Genomic DNA, 14,296 nt, shown 5'->3' with positions numbered 1-14,296 from the left:
AGGTGCAATCTTGTGCATGAGAAATGTCTGGACTCCAACTTTTATTTAGCAACTATAATCAGGACTTTCCAACCTGATACAATATATTAAGTCATTAAATTACAGGCTGCTGTAATTTCCACAGGAATGTATTGAGCGCTAATGTAATTCTTTCATCTAAGCAGAAAGATTGCATTGACTTCTGCAAGGGACTTTTACTTGATTGGATTGTAATCAGTTATGTCTTTTCACAGGACCGAGTCCCTTTTTTTTTTTAATTCAATTGTAATCTACTTGCTCCTCAGGGTTGCTGCACTTTATCATTGTATTAATCAACCTACTTGCTCTCGAACTTTGTGAAATCACAGGGAGAGCTCTGAAGAAGCCCATTCTCAGCCAGGGACAGAGGGCAGCCCCCTCTGCTGGTGGGGCCAGGCATCGCAGGGGCGAGGGCTGGGATTAGTCCTGGAGCTTCCCTGGGACTCCACATCACAGGAGTCACTGGGAGAGAGGGAAAGAAAGACTGTTCACAGCCCTACCTCCATCTCCAGTCCTCTCCAGGCAGAAACATGGTGCCTAGAGAGGATCCTCTAAAGAATGGAGTGCACTGTAAGAATGAGACTGCAGGCTTTGGCAGGTTTCCCGGAGCAATGGCACATCTCTATGGATCTGTGCTTCCTTTGTGCGTGACCGCACCTGAGCCTGGGGTGGGCTCCAGCTGCTGGAAACCGCCTCAGCTCCTGCTTCTCCATTTCCTCCCGAGCCTCATCTGGTGGCATGACCACCAGATCTGGTGGCATGGGTCTCTCGACATCAGCAGTGGTGACATTTTGGGACAGGTGGGTCTTTGTTCGGGAGAGGGTGTGCAATCATAGGCACTGTAGGCTCTTGAGTAGCATCTCTGACCTCTACCCACCTGATGCCAGCAGCATCCCCCAGTACTGACCATCAGAAATGTGTGCAGACATTGCCAGATGTCCCCAAGTCAGCAAAACCACTGGCGTAAATTTTACATGCCACAACTATCATCACTTGCAAGGCGAATACTGTGAGGGGTCAGCCCACACCCAGATAGCCCCCAGTTTATTCATATGTATTCAGCAAATATCTATCAAGGGCCTTCGTTGTGCCAGTCACTGCTCTAGCAACTTGAGATATATCCATGAGCAAAAGAAAGATCTTTGCCCGTTGGCGGGAGGAGGGATGAACAATGGCTAGTACACATCAGTCAGTCAGAACACCCGGAAGTGAAAGTGTTCCAGTGAACAGAAGGAGGGTAAAAAGAGTCAGGTGTGTAGGACAGGTTGCAATTATACATAGGGTGGTCGAGGGAAGCCTGTTGGACAAATGACAGCTGAGCAGAGTCCTGAAACGGATGGAACCAGGAAAATATCTGGGGATGCCAGCCAAGCAGATGCTAGGTCCCTGAGGTGAGAGAGTGCCTGATGTGCTCCCAAAATAACCAGGGTGAGTGAGGGGAGCAAGGGAAGAGTAGGTGAGAGATGAGGTGATCAGGTCACCATAAGGACATTTTTAAGCCACAGGAGGGTTTTGAACCTATGGGTGGGAGTGAGGCAGGATAAGGAGCTGCTGTGATTTGCATATGGTAAGACTCACCCTGGCTATAGAGTAAATAGCCCACTTTGGCCCGAGGGAAGGATCAGTGTGATAAATTCAGTGGTTACTACATTAGTCCAGGCAAGAGTTGATGGTGACTTGGACAAAGACGGCAACAGTAGCTGAACTGTGGGCATATTTGGAATACAAAATCAAAAGGGATTTCCTGCCCAACTAGATGAAGAACTGAGACAGAGAAAGCATCAAGGACGACTCCACGAATCGCACCTAAGCCACGGGAAGGAGGGAGCTGCTGTCACTTGAGCCAGGAATGCTGTAGAAGGAGCTTGGGGTCAAAGTTAGGAGAGGTCTGGTGGACAGCCAGGTGGAGATGTCCAGTAGCCATGGAGATGGGTCACTGGACTCAGGGAGTGAGGTCTAGAGTGCAGATAGAAATTTGGGAGAAGTCAGCATAAAATCGAGCCAGGATGAGATTGACTAGGGAGCAGTACTGATTAAGAGGAAGACCAAGGACTGAGCCCTGGGGACCCCAACATTAAGAGGTTAAAGAAAAGAAGAGCAGAGGATGCTGAGGTGAAGGAGCCATGGAGGTCAGAGGAGATTCCAGAGGGGGTGGTCTCCTGGAAGTCAGGTGAAGAAAGTCTATCATGGAGACATGAACAAGTCCGCCAAATGCTGCTGCTGGCTCCAGCAAGAGGCAGAGTGAGAACCCACTCTTCTTCGCAGCCCACCCAATTTAAAGGAGGTGCCCAGGGACAATGGGGGATGGGCATGAGTCTGGGCTCCAGTTAGACGAAAGGCCATCCCCTAGCCCACCGGCTCCCTCCTTCCCACTCCTGCAACCTCCAGCCACCTACAGATTCTGTTCATAGGAAGAGGGCATTCCCAAAGAATGGATGCCCCACTGCTGCAGGGCAGAGAGGAGGAAGAAAGCAGGGTCTGAGGGGATAGAACTTCTTAGCATCACTGGTTCAGACTGGGCAGCCCCTCGATTTACACAGGAGGAAGCGGGGCCAGGGAGGTGAGATGCTTCACCCAACGTGGCTCAGCAAATCTCCAGCAGAGCCAGTCAAGAAGCCGGATTGGACCCCGTATTTTGTGCTCTGCTCTGCCCAGCAGACAGGCCACATTTGGGCCCGCTGCCCCCCAGGCTCAGCCCTCACGGAATGCCCCTGCCATCTCATGCCCACCTCGGGCAGCAGTTAGTGGGGTTTCCTTGCAGCCCTGCCCCCCCACCCCCCACCTGGACAGCCCTGCACACACACAGGAGAAATGTCAGCTCTCGGCAAGAGCAATCCAGAAGCTTCCACCCACACTAAATCCACTTTAAAAAATATCAAATTATTTCCATCATTAAGTCCAAAATGCCATAAAACAAATTGCATCTCAGCTATTTATCTGGAAATTTCTCTAGTACTCATTGCCAGCACCCCTGAGTGCTTTAGCATAAGGAGTGGCTCAAGATGAATTGCCACGTCCACTGGCTGGTTACACAGCAGCGTTCAATGGAAATGTGATGTTTTATTGGCCTTGTTTCTAATAAGTGAGAGGAAAGCCATTTCCCCCCTGAAGTTGGGTGGATGTTTGGAGCGTTCTTCTTAGCCGCTGTGCCCGATGAGCAGGCTGGATCTTCCTGCTACACTCTTAATTCAGGGATTCTAGAATTCTGGGTCACAAGGATTTTCCGCACATACCAAGGGACTCCCAGGTGCCTGGGCCCATTCCAGGACCACATGCAGGCCCAGAGGGAATCTATATAAAATAACTGCAGCCGTTTATTCAGTCCCTAACTTGTGAGACACTCTCCTAGACACCTGTCTGTACCATCCCATCCTGTACCTGCAGGTCAGAGCGCCGGACCACCTCCTCCACAGTCACTGATTCCTGGGGTCACACCCCATTCTCCAGGGTGGACACAGAGGGCTCCATTTAAAGTTGTGCCAGAGTATTTCTGGAGGCACGAAGTGGGACATTAGATGGGAGGAAAGAGATGTCCCCCAAAAGGAGAAATGACTTTACCATAGATGGACTGGGGATCAAATCTGAGCCTGGCCTTATACTGCTGTGTTCTTTTTCCATGATGCTTCAAAACTGCAGCTTCTCAAAAAACAACTTAAATGGCTCACAGCTGCCTAGAGTATGAAGTCTGGTTGGATTCAAGGCTTCTGGACATTATCTGACTGTCCAGTTGAATTCCCTTACTCGCTCTCATTTACACTTCCTCCATGCTATCTCCCCACCTAGGGCCTTTGCCATCCCTCTTCAGAGTCCAGAGGACCTAAGGTGGACTTTTCTGAGCCAAAGAGACTCCTTGTGCTTTTCTTCAGATTCCCCCTTCACCTCCTTCTCTCTGGGCTCATGCTGCTCTCTTCCCCTAGAATGTCCTAACTTTCCCCATTCTCTGTTTTAAATCTCCCTATGTTTCAAGGCCTAACTAAACACCACCTCCTACAGGCAGTCCTCCTTGATCGCCAGTCAGCAACAAAATCACTCTCCCTCCCCCAACTTCCCATGCATTTTCCAGCAAAGCTATCCTGTGGTCCTTCTCTACACCCTAGTGACAGTTACCTGCATATAGATTTTTTTCTCTCTTCAACTCAACTGTAAGCTATTTGAGAGGTCGTCAGAGCCTGTCATTAAGGATAGAAAGTGTCTGTCTGCTGGGCTGTAGAGAACCTTGGACACAAATGTGAGGTGCTTTTTGTTCCTACAGACAAACCGATTAATCCAGAAAGTCTGCATTGGCGAGAACAACGTGATAGAAGAAGAAATCCGCGTGAACAGGAGTGTGCATGAGTGGGCAGGAGGGGGCGGAGGAGGGGGCGGAGCCACCTACGTATTTAAGGTAAGGTCAGCTGTGCCAGCTCCCCACGGGCGGTAACGTCCATGCGTCATGGACCCATCTGGGTGGGTGGGGATGAAACACCTAGGAGTCCTCAGCCCCATTTGAAGATGAGCAAATCGAGGCCCAGAGGGACATAGGGGTCCCTGCCTGTCTGAGAGAGGCAGGTGCTTCTCTCCTGAGGTCACCAGGCGGCCCCTGCCTCAGAGTTCAGAGGGTCCCCTGATACCCTCCTCTGTCCTAAGGTGGGCTTTTCTGACATGATGAAGCCCAGGCCAAGGCTTCTTGCTCGGTCCTCCCGCCAGGACCGTGATGCCAAGGGCTTAATACTGGAGTTGTGGAGGTCAAAGCCAGAAACCCTGGAGAGTGAGGAGGAAGTGGGAGCAGAGAGACCACCACTCAGCCCTCTGAGGCTAGTGTGAGAAGCTTCAGGAAAACCTCCATCCCCCCCATCCTGGTGTTGGTATATTTATATCTCCCAGTGCTTTGGCTTCTCTCATTGGACCCTCACTGTCTCAGGAGCTAGGGGTGGGGGTGAAAGCTGATGGGCCGCGGTAACATGAGGTCAGAGCCCTCAGACCACCAAGATGTCACCCACGGCCCAGCAAATGCTCAGACACTTTAAACACTACAGTGGCTCGGGGTCCCCACAGTGGAAGCCCAGCTCTGTTTCTCAGTCTCTGAACATCTCCCTGGGTAGATGAAGGATGGCGTTCCAGTGCCCCTGATCATTGCAGCCGGCGGTGGCGGCAGGGCCTACGGGGCCAAGACAGACACATTCCACCCAGAGAGACTGGAGAATAACTCCTCGGTTCTGGGGCTGAATGGCAATTCCGGAGCCGCAGGTAAGGTACCGCAAGCCCACCCCTTCCCAGACGTGCCCCCCCAGACCGTAAGAGCTTCGGCTCGGCCAGTCACCATTGCCTCTGCATCTTGGTTGCTGGGAGCTCTGGATATTGGTAGCAATATCCAGGAAGGAAGGGCAGACCACAGCTTAGGGACCTGGAGTCGTCTTTGCTGACGCGGGGTTTGGATTGCAGGCCACTGAGAAAAGGAGACAGGGCAGCATTTGTACAGGCAGCCCAGCCTCCCTGAGTTTCATCAGATGCAACTGGACTTGAGCAGATGGCAGAAGTATGGACAGAGTCAGGGCCTCTCTCCCCCCTCCCCCCGCCAACCCCAAGGCCCTCTGGTCTGAGCCTCCAAGCCCTGGGCTACCAGATCACACATCCCGCTGGAAAATCTCTTTCTGGTCTCCACGGTTTGGCAATCCGTGCTCATTAGTGAGAGCCAGCCACACAGAAATAGGAGACAGACATTGACGCTGTGTCTGAAGAGAAAATGCAGTTCATTTTTGTATTTTCTTTTCTCCACAATCAGACCGAGGATCACGGAAGGCATTTAAGATTTGAGATTAATGAAAACAAGTACTCGAACTTTCCCTGCAAGCGAGAGATGGCTAGAAAACAAAGAAGAGTGGAAATAGGGCGTGGGTCCTCGGTGAGGACCACCCAGCCGTATTCACGGCGCCCCTTGAGCCAGGGCAGCTGCTAATAACTCTCCAAGCACTCCATTGCCGGCGCGCTTCTCACAGCCACCCACGGGGTTGTCAAGTTGTACTATTATTCCCGCTTTACGGAAGCCTCAATGAGCTCATAGAGTTGGTGGATATTCTTTTCTCCTCATAGCCAATCTATTTCGTATGCAGTCCAGTTTTTAAAACATTGCTGTGGTTGATTTGTTTTTCTCTCTATGCCCATTGTTTTCTTTTCTGCACATTTGCTTAAAAGCTGTAAGACGGAGTGAGGGATTAGAAACTGTCTCGGCCGGGGAATCCTGCAGAGCATAAGGGTAGAGTAGCAAGTGCAGGGGAAGGAGGGAGGGCACAGTGCCAGGTCATCCTAATGTATTTGCTATGCTCCTGTCCCCCACTTCAGGTCCCTAAGGAAGCTGGAGGGCCTTCCCTTTGCCACGAGGTGTCAGTGACCCTGAAAGGCCCACATTCTGCCCTCCAGCTGGAGGAAAGGAAGCCAGCACCTAAAACCCAAGCAACATGCTACATCCTGCAGCTTTCAGAGCTGACTTGACTGGGGGCCTTGATTCAGCTCTGATTGCCCCTGTGCTAGACTGAGCTTGTTCCTGACCTTGGTCTCCTTTCCTAAAACCCAGCTGCCTCTCTCTAGCACAGTAGTGATCTCCCGCTGCCTCTCGCCCTGTAGATGTCCCTCTGCTGCCCCCTCGGGGCCCAGAAGAACCTCTGCCACTCATTCTTCCAGAAGGCGCTTCCGGGCCAGTTACCCCTCATGGTTCCCCACACCCACACACTGCTGTTTCTCCAGGTCCTCATCTCCCATCATCTGCTGGAACAGAAAGGACTTTGGGGTCTTTTGGAGTAGAGTGCCTGTCGAAATATCTTACAAAACAATGTAGGGGGAGAGAATGGGGGTCCTGGAATCTCAGGGGCCAGCAGAAGAGTTTGATTATAATCAGCCTGTGGCCTTAAGCTATAATTGCGTTCAACCTCAGTTCTGTAAATAGCATTTCCTTTGCAAGAGTTCAGAGTAGCCCCAGACATTAGGAAGCCCAGCTCCAGTGGTGGCTGTCTTCACAAGGGTACTGCCCATCCCTTCCCCCAACTCCTCCCCCCCACCCCCCGCCATTCACCTTTCCTGCCCTTGACCTTGGAGCAGCTGCTTAGAAAGAATCAGGCAAGACACTGCCTAAGCTTCAGAGTGTGAGGCCCTGTGCACACACGTGTTCACCTCATGCCCAACAATCCCTACGCGTTGTGGTTTCTGAAACATTTTGCATGTCTTTGTCTCCTTTGGTTCCAAACCTCAACCCTATGGGGCAGGTCTTATTATCCCCAAGTCACAGGTGAGGAATCTGAGGCTCAGAATGGAGAAGTTCTTGCCCAGGAGACAATAAAGCCCATGGGTTTGTCTGGCCTAATCCAGGGTTCCTGCAGAGGAACGTCACTGCAGCGACCTCAGCCTGGGCTCTGACGGTTGGCTGCCTGAGGACTGGTGGGTCTCGGTTCTTGTTGGATGGGAAGCACTAATGAAACAAAGTCCCGGCACTTTCAGGGATTGGGGCATGGAAAAAAGGCAGAGGAGTGAGTTTAGCTGTCATACTGCCTGCCCCCTCCTCCCCCATCCCTAACAAAGCACACTCCTCAACTTTTAATCCAAAGGCATGATGGGTAGCAGGAGTACGAAGCACGGTCCCATCTGGTACACGCGGCTGTGGCCAAAGCAGGTCTCACTAGGGCAAAGGGCACGGCTCCTGGTTTTCCAGCTGTGGGCTCGGAAGCCCCCAGACCCCGCCGGGCACTGGAGCGGGAGCAGGCATCCTCGGAGCACAGCGCGTCCTTCTCCTCGCCTGGCCAGCATCCTCACGTGGGGGTTTCTCCATCTCTCCCGCAGGTGGTGGAGGTGGCTGGAATGATAACACTTCCCTGCTCTGGTCTGGAAAATCTTTGCTGGAGGGTGCCACCGGAGGACATTCCTGCCCCCAGGCCATGAAGAAGTGGGGGTGGGAGACAAGAGGGGGTTTCGGAGGGGGTGGAGGGGGGTGCTCCTCAGGTGGAGGAGGCGGAGGATATATAGGTAAAGATGATTCGTGTTCAAGGTGTCACTCCCTTCCCTCTTAGTCCTAGGTACTCCCGGTCCTCTCCCTGGCCCTCACCTGCCCCTCCCCCCGCCCACCCCACATGTGGACTGTGATGTCACCGTGCACGCCTTCCTCTCAGCCCCATGGGGCCAGCCAGAGGCAGGGTGTTGGCTTTCGAGCCAGCATCCTGCCTCGAGGCTTCAATAGCAACAGCTTCAAGATCTCATGTGTGCTTGATTTCCCTCTCCTCCAAAACCAGTGATAAAGGGGCTTTGATTTCCCGGACTGTTCTCTGAGCCACTCCCCCAGGTCGTGCTGGCATGAGAACCTCGGAGGCCAGACTCCCCAGCCCCGTGCCTCCCTTTGGATGGCCTGGCCTGTGTCTTCCCTTTCCGGCCCCAGCCCACCAGCTTCCAGAACCCCTCTCCATGCTGAGGGGGCAGCCCCAGCCCAGCCCTTCAGCCGGCAGCCGGCCACTGGCCCCAGCCCTCCTCCGAGCTTCAGAACAGAGCAGAATAGCCTTCTGAAGCTGAGCGGCTGGGAGGCGGCGGCTCCACCCTCCCACAGATTAGGACACAATGCATGCATGCACTGTGATGTTCTGTCTGTTTTGCTTTACGCTGTGTGTAAGATGCTCGTGTTAACCGGATGCTCTTTTTTCCCAGACTCTGGGTGGGTGGGAGGAGCCTGAGGGGGGAGCCCAAAGATAACCCAGCCCAGCTGAAAGGAGGGACAGGAGCCTAACGGCACAGGGGCCCATCCCCCCATGTCCAAACCCTTACACGATGGGACTGGAGAGCAACTCCTCAGTGCCACTGCCCTGGCCAGCCCTGGAAGAGGTGTCGAGGGACTCATCCAGCCTGGGGACACTAGACCTCCTCTGACTCTTGTTCACAGGAACTGCTTCCTAGCAGCCCCGTGCAGTGGTGGGGACTCCCCGGTGGGAGCTGGCCTAGACCTGGAGGGAGAGTGGGCCTCACACCCAGCATCTACCTGAGCCAAACCCCAAGCGTAGCCCCTGTGCTCCGGGCCTCCCTTCCCTCCCCGCCGCCCCGCCCCGAGGCCCCTCACTACCCCGAGGCCCCTGCATGCCCCGCTGATGCACAGATGTGTTGAGACTTGAGCCCACGCCTCTCTGCGTTAAACTCTTCTCTGGTTTGGCACAGGCGGCAACGCGGCCTCAAACAATGACCCCGAGATGGACGGGGAGGATGGGGTTTCCTTCATCAGTCCTCTGGGCATCCTGTACACCCCAGCTTTAAAAGGTATCCCCTCTGCCACGAGGCAGAACCGACCTCCTTGGGCCAGCTCTCCCACCCAGATAAAACCTCAGGCCTACTGACATAAGCCAATGTACAAGGGCATGATTATGGGTCCCTTACAGGCAAGTCTTCCTACTGCTCATCTGAGCACATTTTCTGGAAGTCAGAATGTGTGGTCTGATATGTACTTGGAGGTGGAAGACTGGCTTCCAGACAGGCGGGACCTAGAAAATGCAGCAGTAATAGTCCCTTACCTGTGCCAGCCAACCTGAGGGTCATGCACTTGGACCTTCCCGTCTGCCTACAAAAATGTAGCCACGTGTCCTCTGAGCTCCATCAGATGCGTCAGGGACTTCCCTACACACAGTTGGCACTTCAGTGACATCCATGGTAGGAACAGGGACCAGAAAACCAGCACTGACCAGCTGGAGATAAAACACCGAGGCCGGGAGCGGGTGCAGGGAGGTCTTTGCTGCCTCAGCCTGAGGCTGATCCTCCCTTCTTGTCACCAGTGATGGAGGGCCATGGGGAGGTGAATATTAAGCATTACCTAAACTGCAGCCACTGTGAGGTAGATGAGTGCCACATGGACCCTGAGAGCCACAAAGTCATCTGCTTCTGTGACCATGGGACAGTGCTGGCTGAGGACGGCGTCTCCTGCATTGGTAAGAGGGAGGTGAGGGAGGTGATCAAGAAGGGGCCCAGACTGTGAGCCCATTGTGGCTACAGCTGGTTTCCATGATTCTGGAACACCTCAGATGCAGTCTTGTAAGCTTTCCGACGCCCATCTGCCTGCCCCAACACGGATGCTCTAAGGACTGGGCAAAGGGACCTGTGTATGAAAGGCAGGTCGTGGCTAATGAAGGAGCCCCAACACGTCTGGTCACACCCCTAACCCAGGGTGCGGGCCCTCACATCCTCACCAAGGGGCCATCCCGTCTCCACAGGAAACCCCCCCAGTGTCTGGGACATCACCACCCCTGGAGCACACTGTCCCCTCCAGGGTTCCCAAGCCAGACTCTGTCCCTTTCAATTTCCACCCTGAGGTTCGCTACTCGCAAAGCCTTTCAGGCACTGCAGGTGTTTGGAGACAGGGCTGTGTCCCCTCCTGCAAGCCTCCAGGTGAAACAGCCCGCTTGTTTACGTCAGTTCCCACAGAAGAGTTTGTCTCCTTCCCATCCTGTGTCCCGTGTCTGCAGGTGTTCCGATGACCAATGTCCCTTTGAGATGTAGTGTCCAGGACCAAGGAGGATGTCCCAGCGTGGTCTGTGCCAGTGTGCACCTGGACCCCCCCTTCTGCCACAGGCAGTGATTGACCCTCCAAGTGTTACTAACGGTCACCTCGATTCCTGGGTCGTACTGAGTCTGTGGTCCCCTAAGGCCTCTGAATCTTCTAGGCTCGCTTTCCCACCCTCATCCTGTCCTTGTGCAGTTGATGTTTAGGATCAATGTCCAGAATTTGATATTTATCCCTGTCACATGTTCCCTCCGCCCAAAAGCTACTGTTGAAAGTTGCAAACCAGACTGAGCCCACTTCCTGCCCCCGCTCTCTGCAAACAAAGGCCTCCAGGGTCGGTGAGGACCGGGTGGCGTTTGTCCCGTCTGGGGAGGGTCTTTCTCTCTTGGAGCTAGCTCAGAGGACGATCGGCGCTGTCGTTGGTGCCCCATGGGGTCCTGTCTTGCAGTGTCCCCCACGCCCGAGCCCCACCTGCCGCTCTCACTGGTCCTCTCCGTCGTGACCTCAGCCCTTGTGGCGGCCCTGGTCCTGGCTTTCTCCGGCATCATGATCGGTGAGTGTGCCAGAGTCCGGGGCTTCCAGGGGTTGGGAGGTGGCAGGAAGCAGAGCTGGCAGAACAGAACAGCATTTCAGGCTTTGCCAAGGATGCCAAGGTGCCACTCTGGGTGGGTGGTGATCAGAGCAGCCCAGGCCAGGCCAAAAACAGAAGCGCCCCCTCCCAGCCCCCCGGTTCCCTAGAGGAACTGCTGGTTCCACACCTTGGCCCCCTGTACAGCCTCCTGGCTGCTCTAGGAGAGGCGGGGAGGCACTCTGCAGAGGGGACACAGTATCCCAAGCTCAGCCCCACCCCAGAGTTCATTTTCAGCCGTCATCAGACATGCGCTTCAGTGGACACATGGCCTGGTTCTTCCCCAGGGACCACCTCCAGCCCCACAATTCCCCACTTCGAGCGGACAGTGCAAAGTTGGTTTCTAAGTGTTTCTATTACACCTGAGAGCCAAAGTGAGCTGATAGGCAGGTCTCAGAGGGCTCAGCTCCATCCGGCCAGGTTCTCATTCTGGTAATGCCCAGGGCAGGTGGGAGGGCTATGAAGGAAGGCAGAGGGGAAAGATCCACATGGACAGCACTTTTAGACCCTTCAGGGCAGGCAGTGGGGGTTGAGGGTGGTACAGAATCTGGGGGTGGACAGGGAGGTGGCAACATGTGTTATTCCTGAATGATGCCACCCTTCAAAGGGACAGGATACGGAGAGCTAACACTTGTAGCACACGCACTACTTGCCATGTGATTTACACACTTTGGTTCATCCAGTCCTCACTTAACCCTATGATCACGGTTGGTGCATTTCATAGAGGAGGGAACTGAGCACACAGCAGCTGACCCACTTGCCCTGGCCCACAGCTGGTGGGGCTGAGCTTTAAACACAGAATTCGCCCTGTGCATCTCAGTTTCGTTCTGCCTCCCGTGGACTTTGCCCTATAGGATGTTCTCACATATAGTAATAGCAGGGTAATGATCACGTGCACTGGTAGAGCTCTTTAAAGTTTTTCAAAACCATTTTCTGTTGGTGAATTCACTTCATTATGACATCCCGAGGGGGTGGGGGGTGGGGAGGTAGAGGACAGGCAGGAGTTACTGTCCCTGCTGACAGAGAAAGAGGCGAGGTCCACAGAGGTCACATGAGCTCACACTTTGCTCAGCTGGTAAGTGATAAAGGGTGAATTAGCAGGCAGGTCCTCAGGCACCAGTGAGAGACCTTTCCCCTCTGTGGCAGCTCTCCCTGTGGCTGGGCAGTTTCCAACTTCAGGAAGCATAAGTGATCGAGAGACCCAGATGCACTCCCAACTCCACTGCCTTGTTTGTCCCACCCAATGACAGGGCTTAGCAGAGATTCTAAGGCAGGCCCATTCCTGGGAGACACGGGACCCTCTGATGGCTGACCTTGGCTCCCAGCCTTCCAGCAGTGTTGCTAAAACCTCTTTAGACTGCATAGCCGTCTAGGTCTTTACTCACCCTTTCCTTAATCTCCCACACTTGGGGTCAGTGCCTCATGGCTCTCCCAGCCTTCTCTCCCCTCTTCCTTTCAGCCATTTCCCCTGATGAAATCCCTGCATGTTTAATCCCACCTTGGGTCTGCATCTCAGAGGACACCCCCAACTCATGGGTTTCTGCCCCTGCATGATACATTAAAATCTTTCCCCTTTATATCATTTTAAACTTTATACTAACTTTAAGTGATCTTTCAGTTAAGGGACGCTTTCATATCCATAATCATTTGTTAGTGTTACCAAGTGCGATGGAAATGTTTAGATCCCAGAGGAGAAGATGGAGATCCAATAGGGCTTCCTGGAGGAGGTGGTCTGTGGTAGGCTTCAAGGGCCAGGCTGCCTGGTCCAGGCCATGTTGCAGCTGACCTTTATCGGTCTGTAGTGTACCGCCGGAAGCACCAGGAGCTGCGAGCCATGCAGATGGAGCTTCAGAGCCCTGAGTACAAGCTAAGCAAGCTTTGCACCTCGACCATCATGACCGACTACAACCCCAACTACTGCTTTGCCGGCAAGACCTCCTCCATCAGTGACCTGAAGGAGGTGCCTCGGAAGAACATCACCCTCATCCGGTGAGTGCCCCACCACTGTCCTCTGGGGTGGGGGGGTGGGAGAGCTCTAGGGGGCTGCATATCATCCCTACACCATGGATCTTTCTAGGCACAAGAGGCCAGCGAAGCAACCCTTCAGAGCATTTCTAGCCCTCCCAGAGAGGGATTAGGGGTAATGTTTAGGGCCATCTGGGGAGGTGTTTAATTGCTTAACATCCCATACATTCATGGTATTTGTACAATGAGAAGAAAACAAGATGGGAGGGAATCAGGGCATTCCTCAAAATCACTTGAAGTGCTCCTTCCCTGAACCTTCTGGGTCCCTCCGTCCTCCAGGGGAGCACTGTGCCCCTCCTCTGAGCTTCCAGAACACCTCATGCCTTCCTTCATCATTCACTGAACTCATGTTACAGGAGTGTCTGCCCATGACCTGTCCCTCCCCAGGGATCAGGAGGCTCTCCCCAGGCAGGGCATGTTTTAGTCACCTTTATGACCCCAGCAAATATCAAAAACTCAGTCTTCATTGAGTGAATGGACATTCAACCAGTGTCCTGAATCCTGGGTGGGAACCTTTCTTACCCGTTTTCAGATGAAGCAGAAGGAGGCCCGGGACTGTACGGCAAAGCCAGGTGGAGGGTGTTACTCTTGAGTGTGCACATGACCCCTGCCTCCTGCGTGCCTCTTCCTCATGGCCCATCCCCTCTGTCTCATCTTACCTTTTCCCTTGCACAGGGGTCTGGGCCATGGTGCGTTTGGAGAGGTGTATGAAGGTCAGGTGTCTGGAGTGCCCAGCGACCCAAGCCCCCTGCAAGTAGCTGTGAAGGTAAGAGGCAGGCTCCATCACGGGCCTGACCTTCACCAGCAGTCTCTGTGGGCCTCAACTCTCTCATCCCTGCTGCTCACTGCCTTCTCCCCCTTTCCACCCTCCTCTTCTGTGTCCAGACGCTGCCTGAGGTGTGTTCTGAACAGGATGAACTGGATTTCCTCATGGAAGCCTTGATTATCAGGTAAAGCCACAGAGAGACACCCCCATCCCTGTTAGAAGTTTCTGCCTGTCTAACTGTCTCCAAGGGAAACAGTGCTGTCCTCGGCATCCCCTTCCTCTCCACCAGGGGACTCCCTAAAATTCTTAGCACATCTTACCAGAGGGAAATAGCCTCAGGTGATTGTCTGAGAAAAAAATCTCTTTG

General features: G+C 53.7%; 1 protein-coding gene across 2 annotated transcripts in view; it reads left to right on the top strand.

The window, feature by feature from the left end:
* Positions 1-14,296, top strand: part of ALK (ALK receptor tyrosine kinase) — a 671,693-nt gene that overhangs the window by 629,585 nt on the left and 27,812 nt on the right. Inside the window, exons 14-22 of one of the 2 annotated variants that reach the window (XM_039238463.1) lie at positions 4,271-4,402; positions 5,100-5,244; positions 7,825-8,007; positions 9,178-9,276; positions 9,786-9,938; positions 10,959-11,063; positions 12,941-13,127; positions 13,839-13,929; positions 14,049-14,113. In XM_039238463.1, the coding sequence (XP_039094394.1) occupies positions 4,271-4,402; positions 5,100-5,244; positions 7,825-8,007; positions 9,178-9,276; positions 9,786-9,938; positions 10,959-11,063; positions 12,941-13,127; positions 13,839-13,929; positions 14,049-14,113 (1,160 nt within the window). Of the gene's footprint in view, positions 1-4,270; positions 4,403-5,099; positions 5,245-7,824; positions 8,008-9,177; positions 9,277-9,785; positions 9,939-10,958; positions 11,064-12,161; positions 12,214-12,940; positions 13,128-13,838; positions 13,930-14,048; positions 14,114-14,296 lie in introns of those variants that run through there. The other variant, XM_039238464.1, reaches the window with a different exon arrangement.

Source organism: Hyaena hyaena, unplaced genomic scaffold, assembly GCF_003009895.1.
Source record: "Hyaena hyaena isolate Hyena2069 unplaced genomic scaffold, ASM300989v1 scaffold_140, whole genome shotgun sequence".
NCBI classification, from domain to species: Eukaryota; Metazoa; Chordata; class Mammalia; order Carnivora; family Hyaenidae; genus Hyaena; species Hyaena hyaena.
The sequence above is the reverse complement of the archived record's forward strand: the minus strand, read 5'-3'. Positions and strand labels throughout refer to the sequence as shown.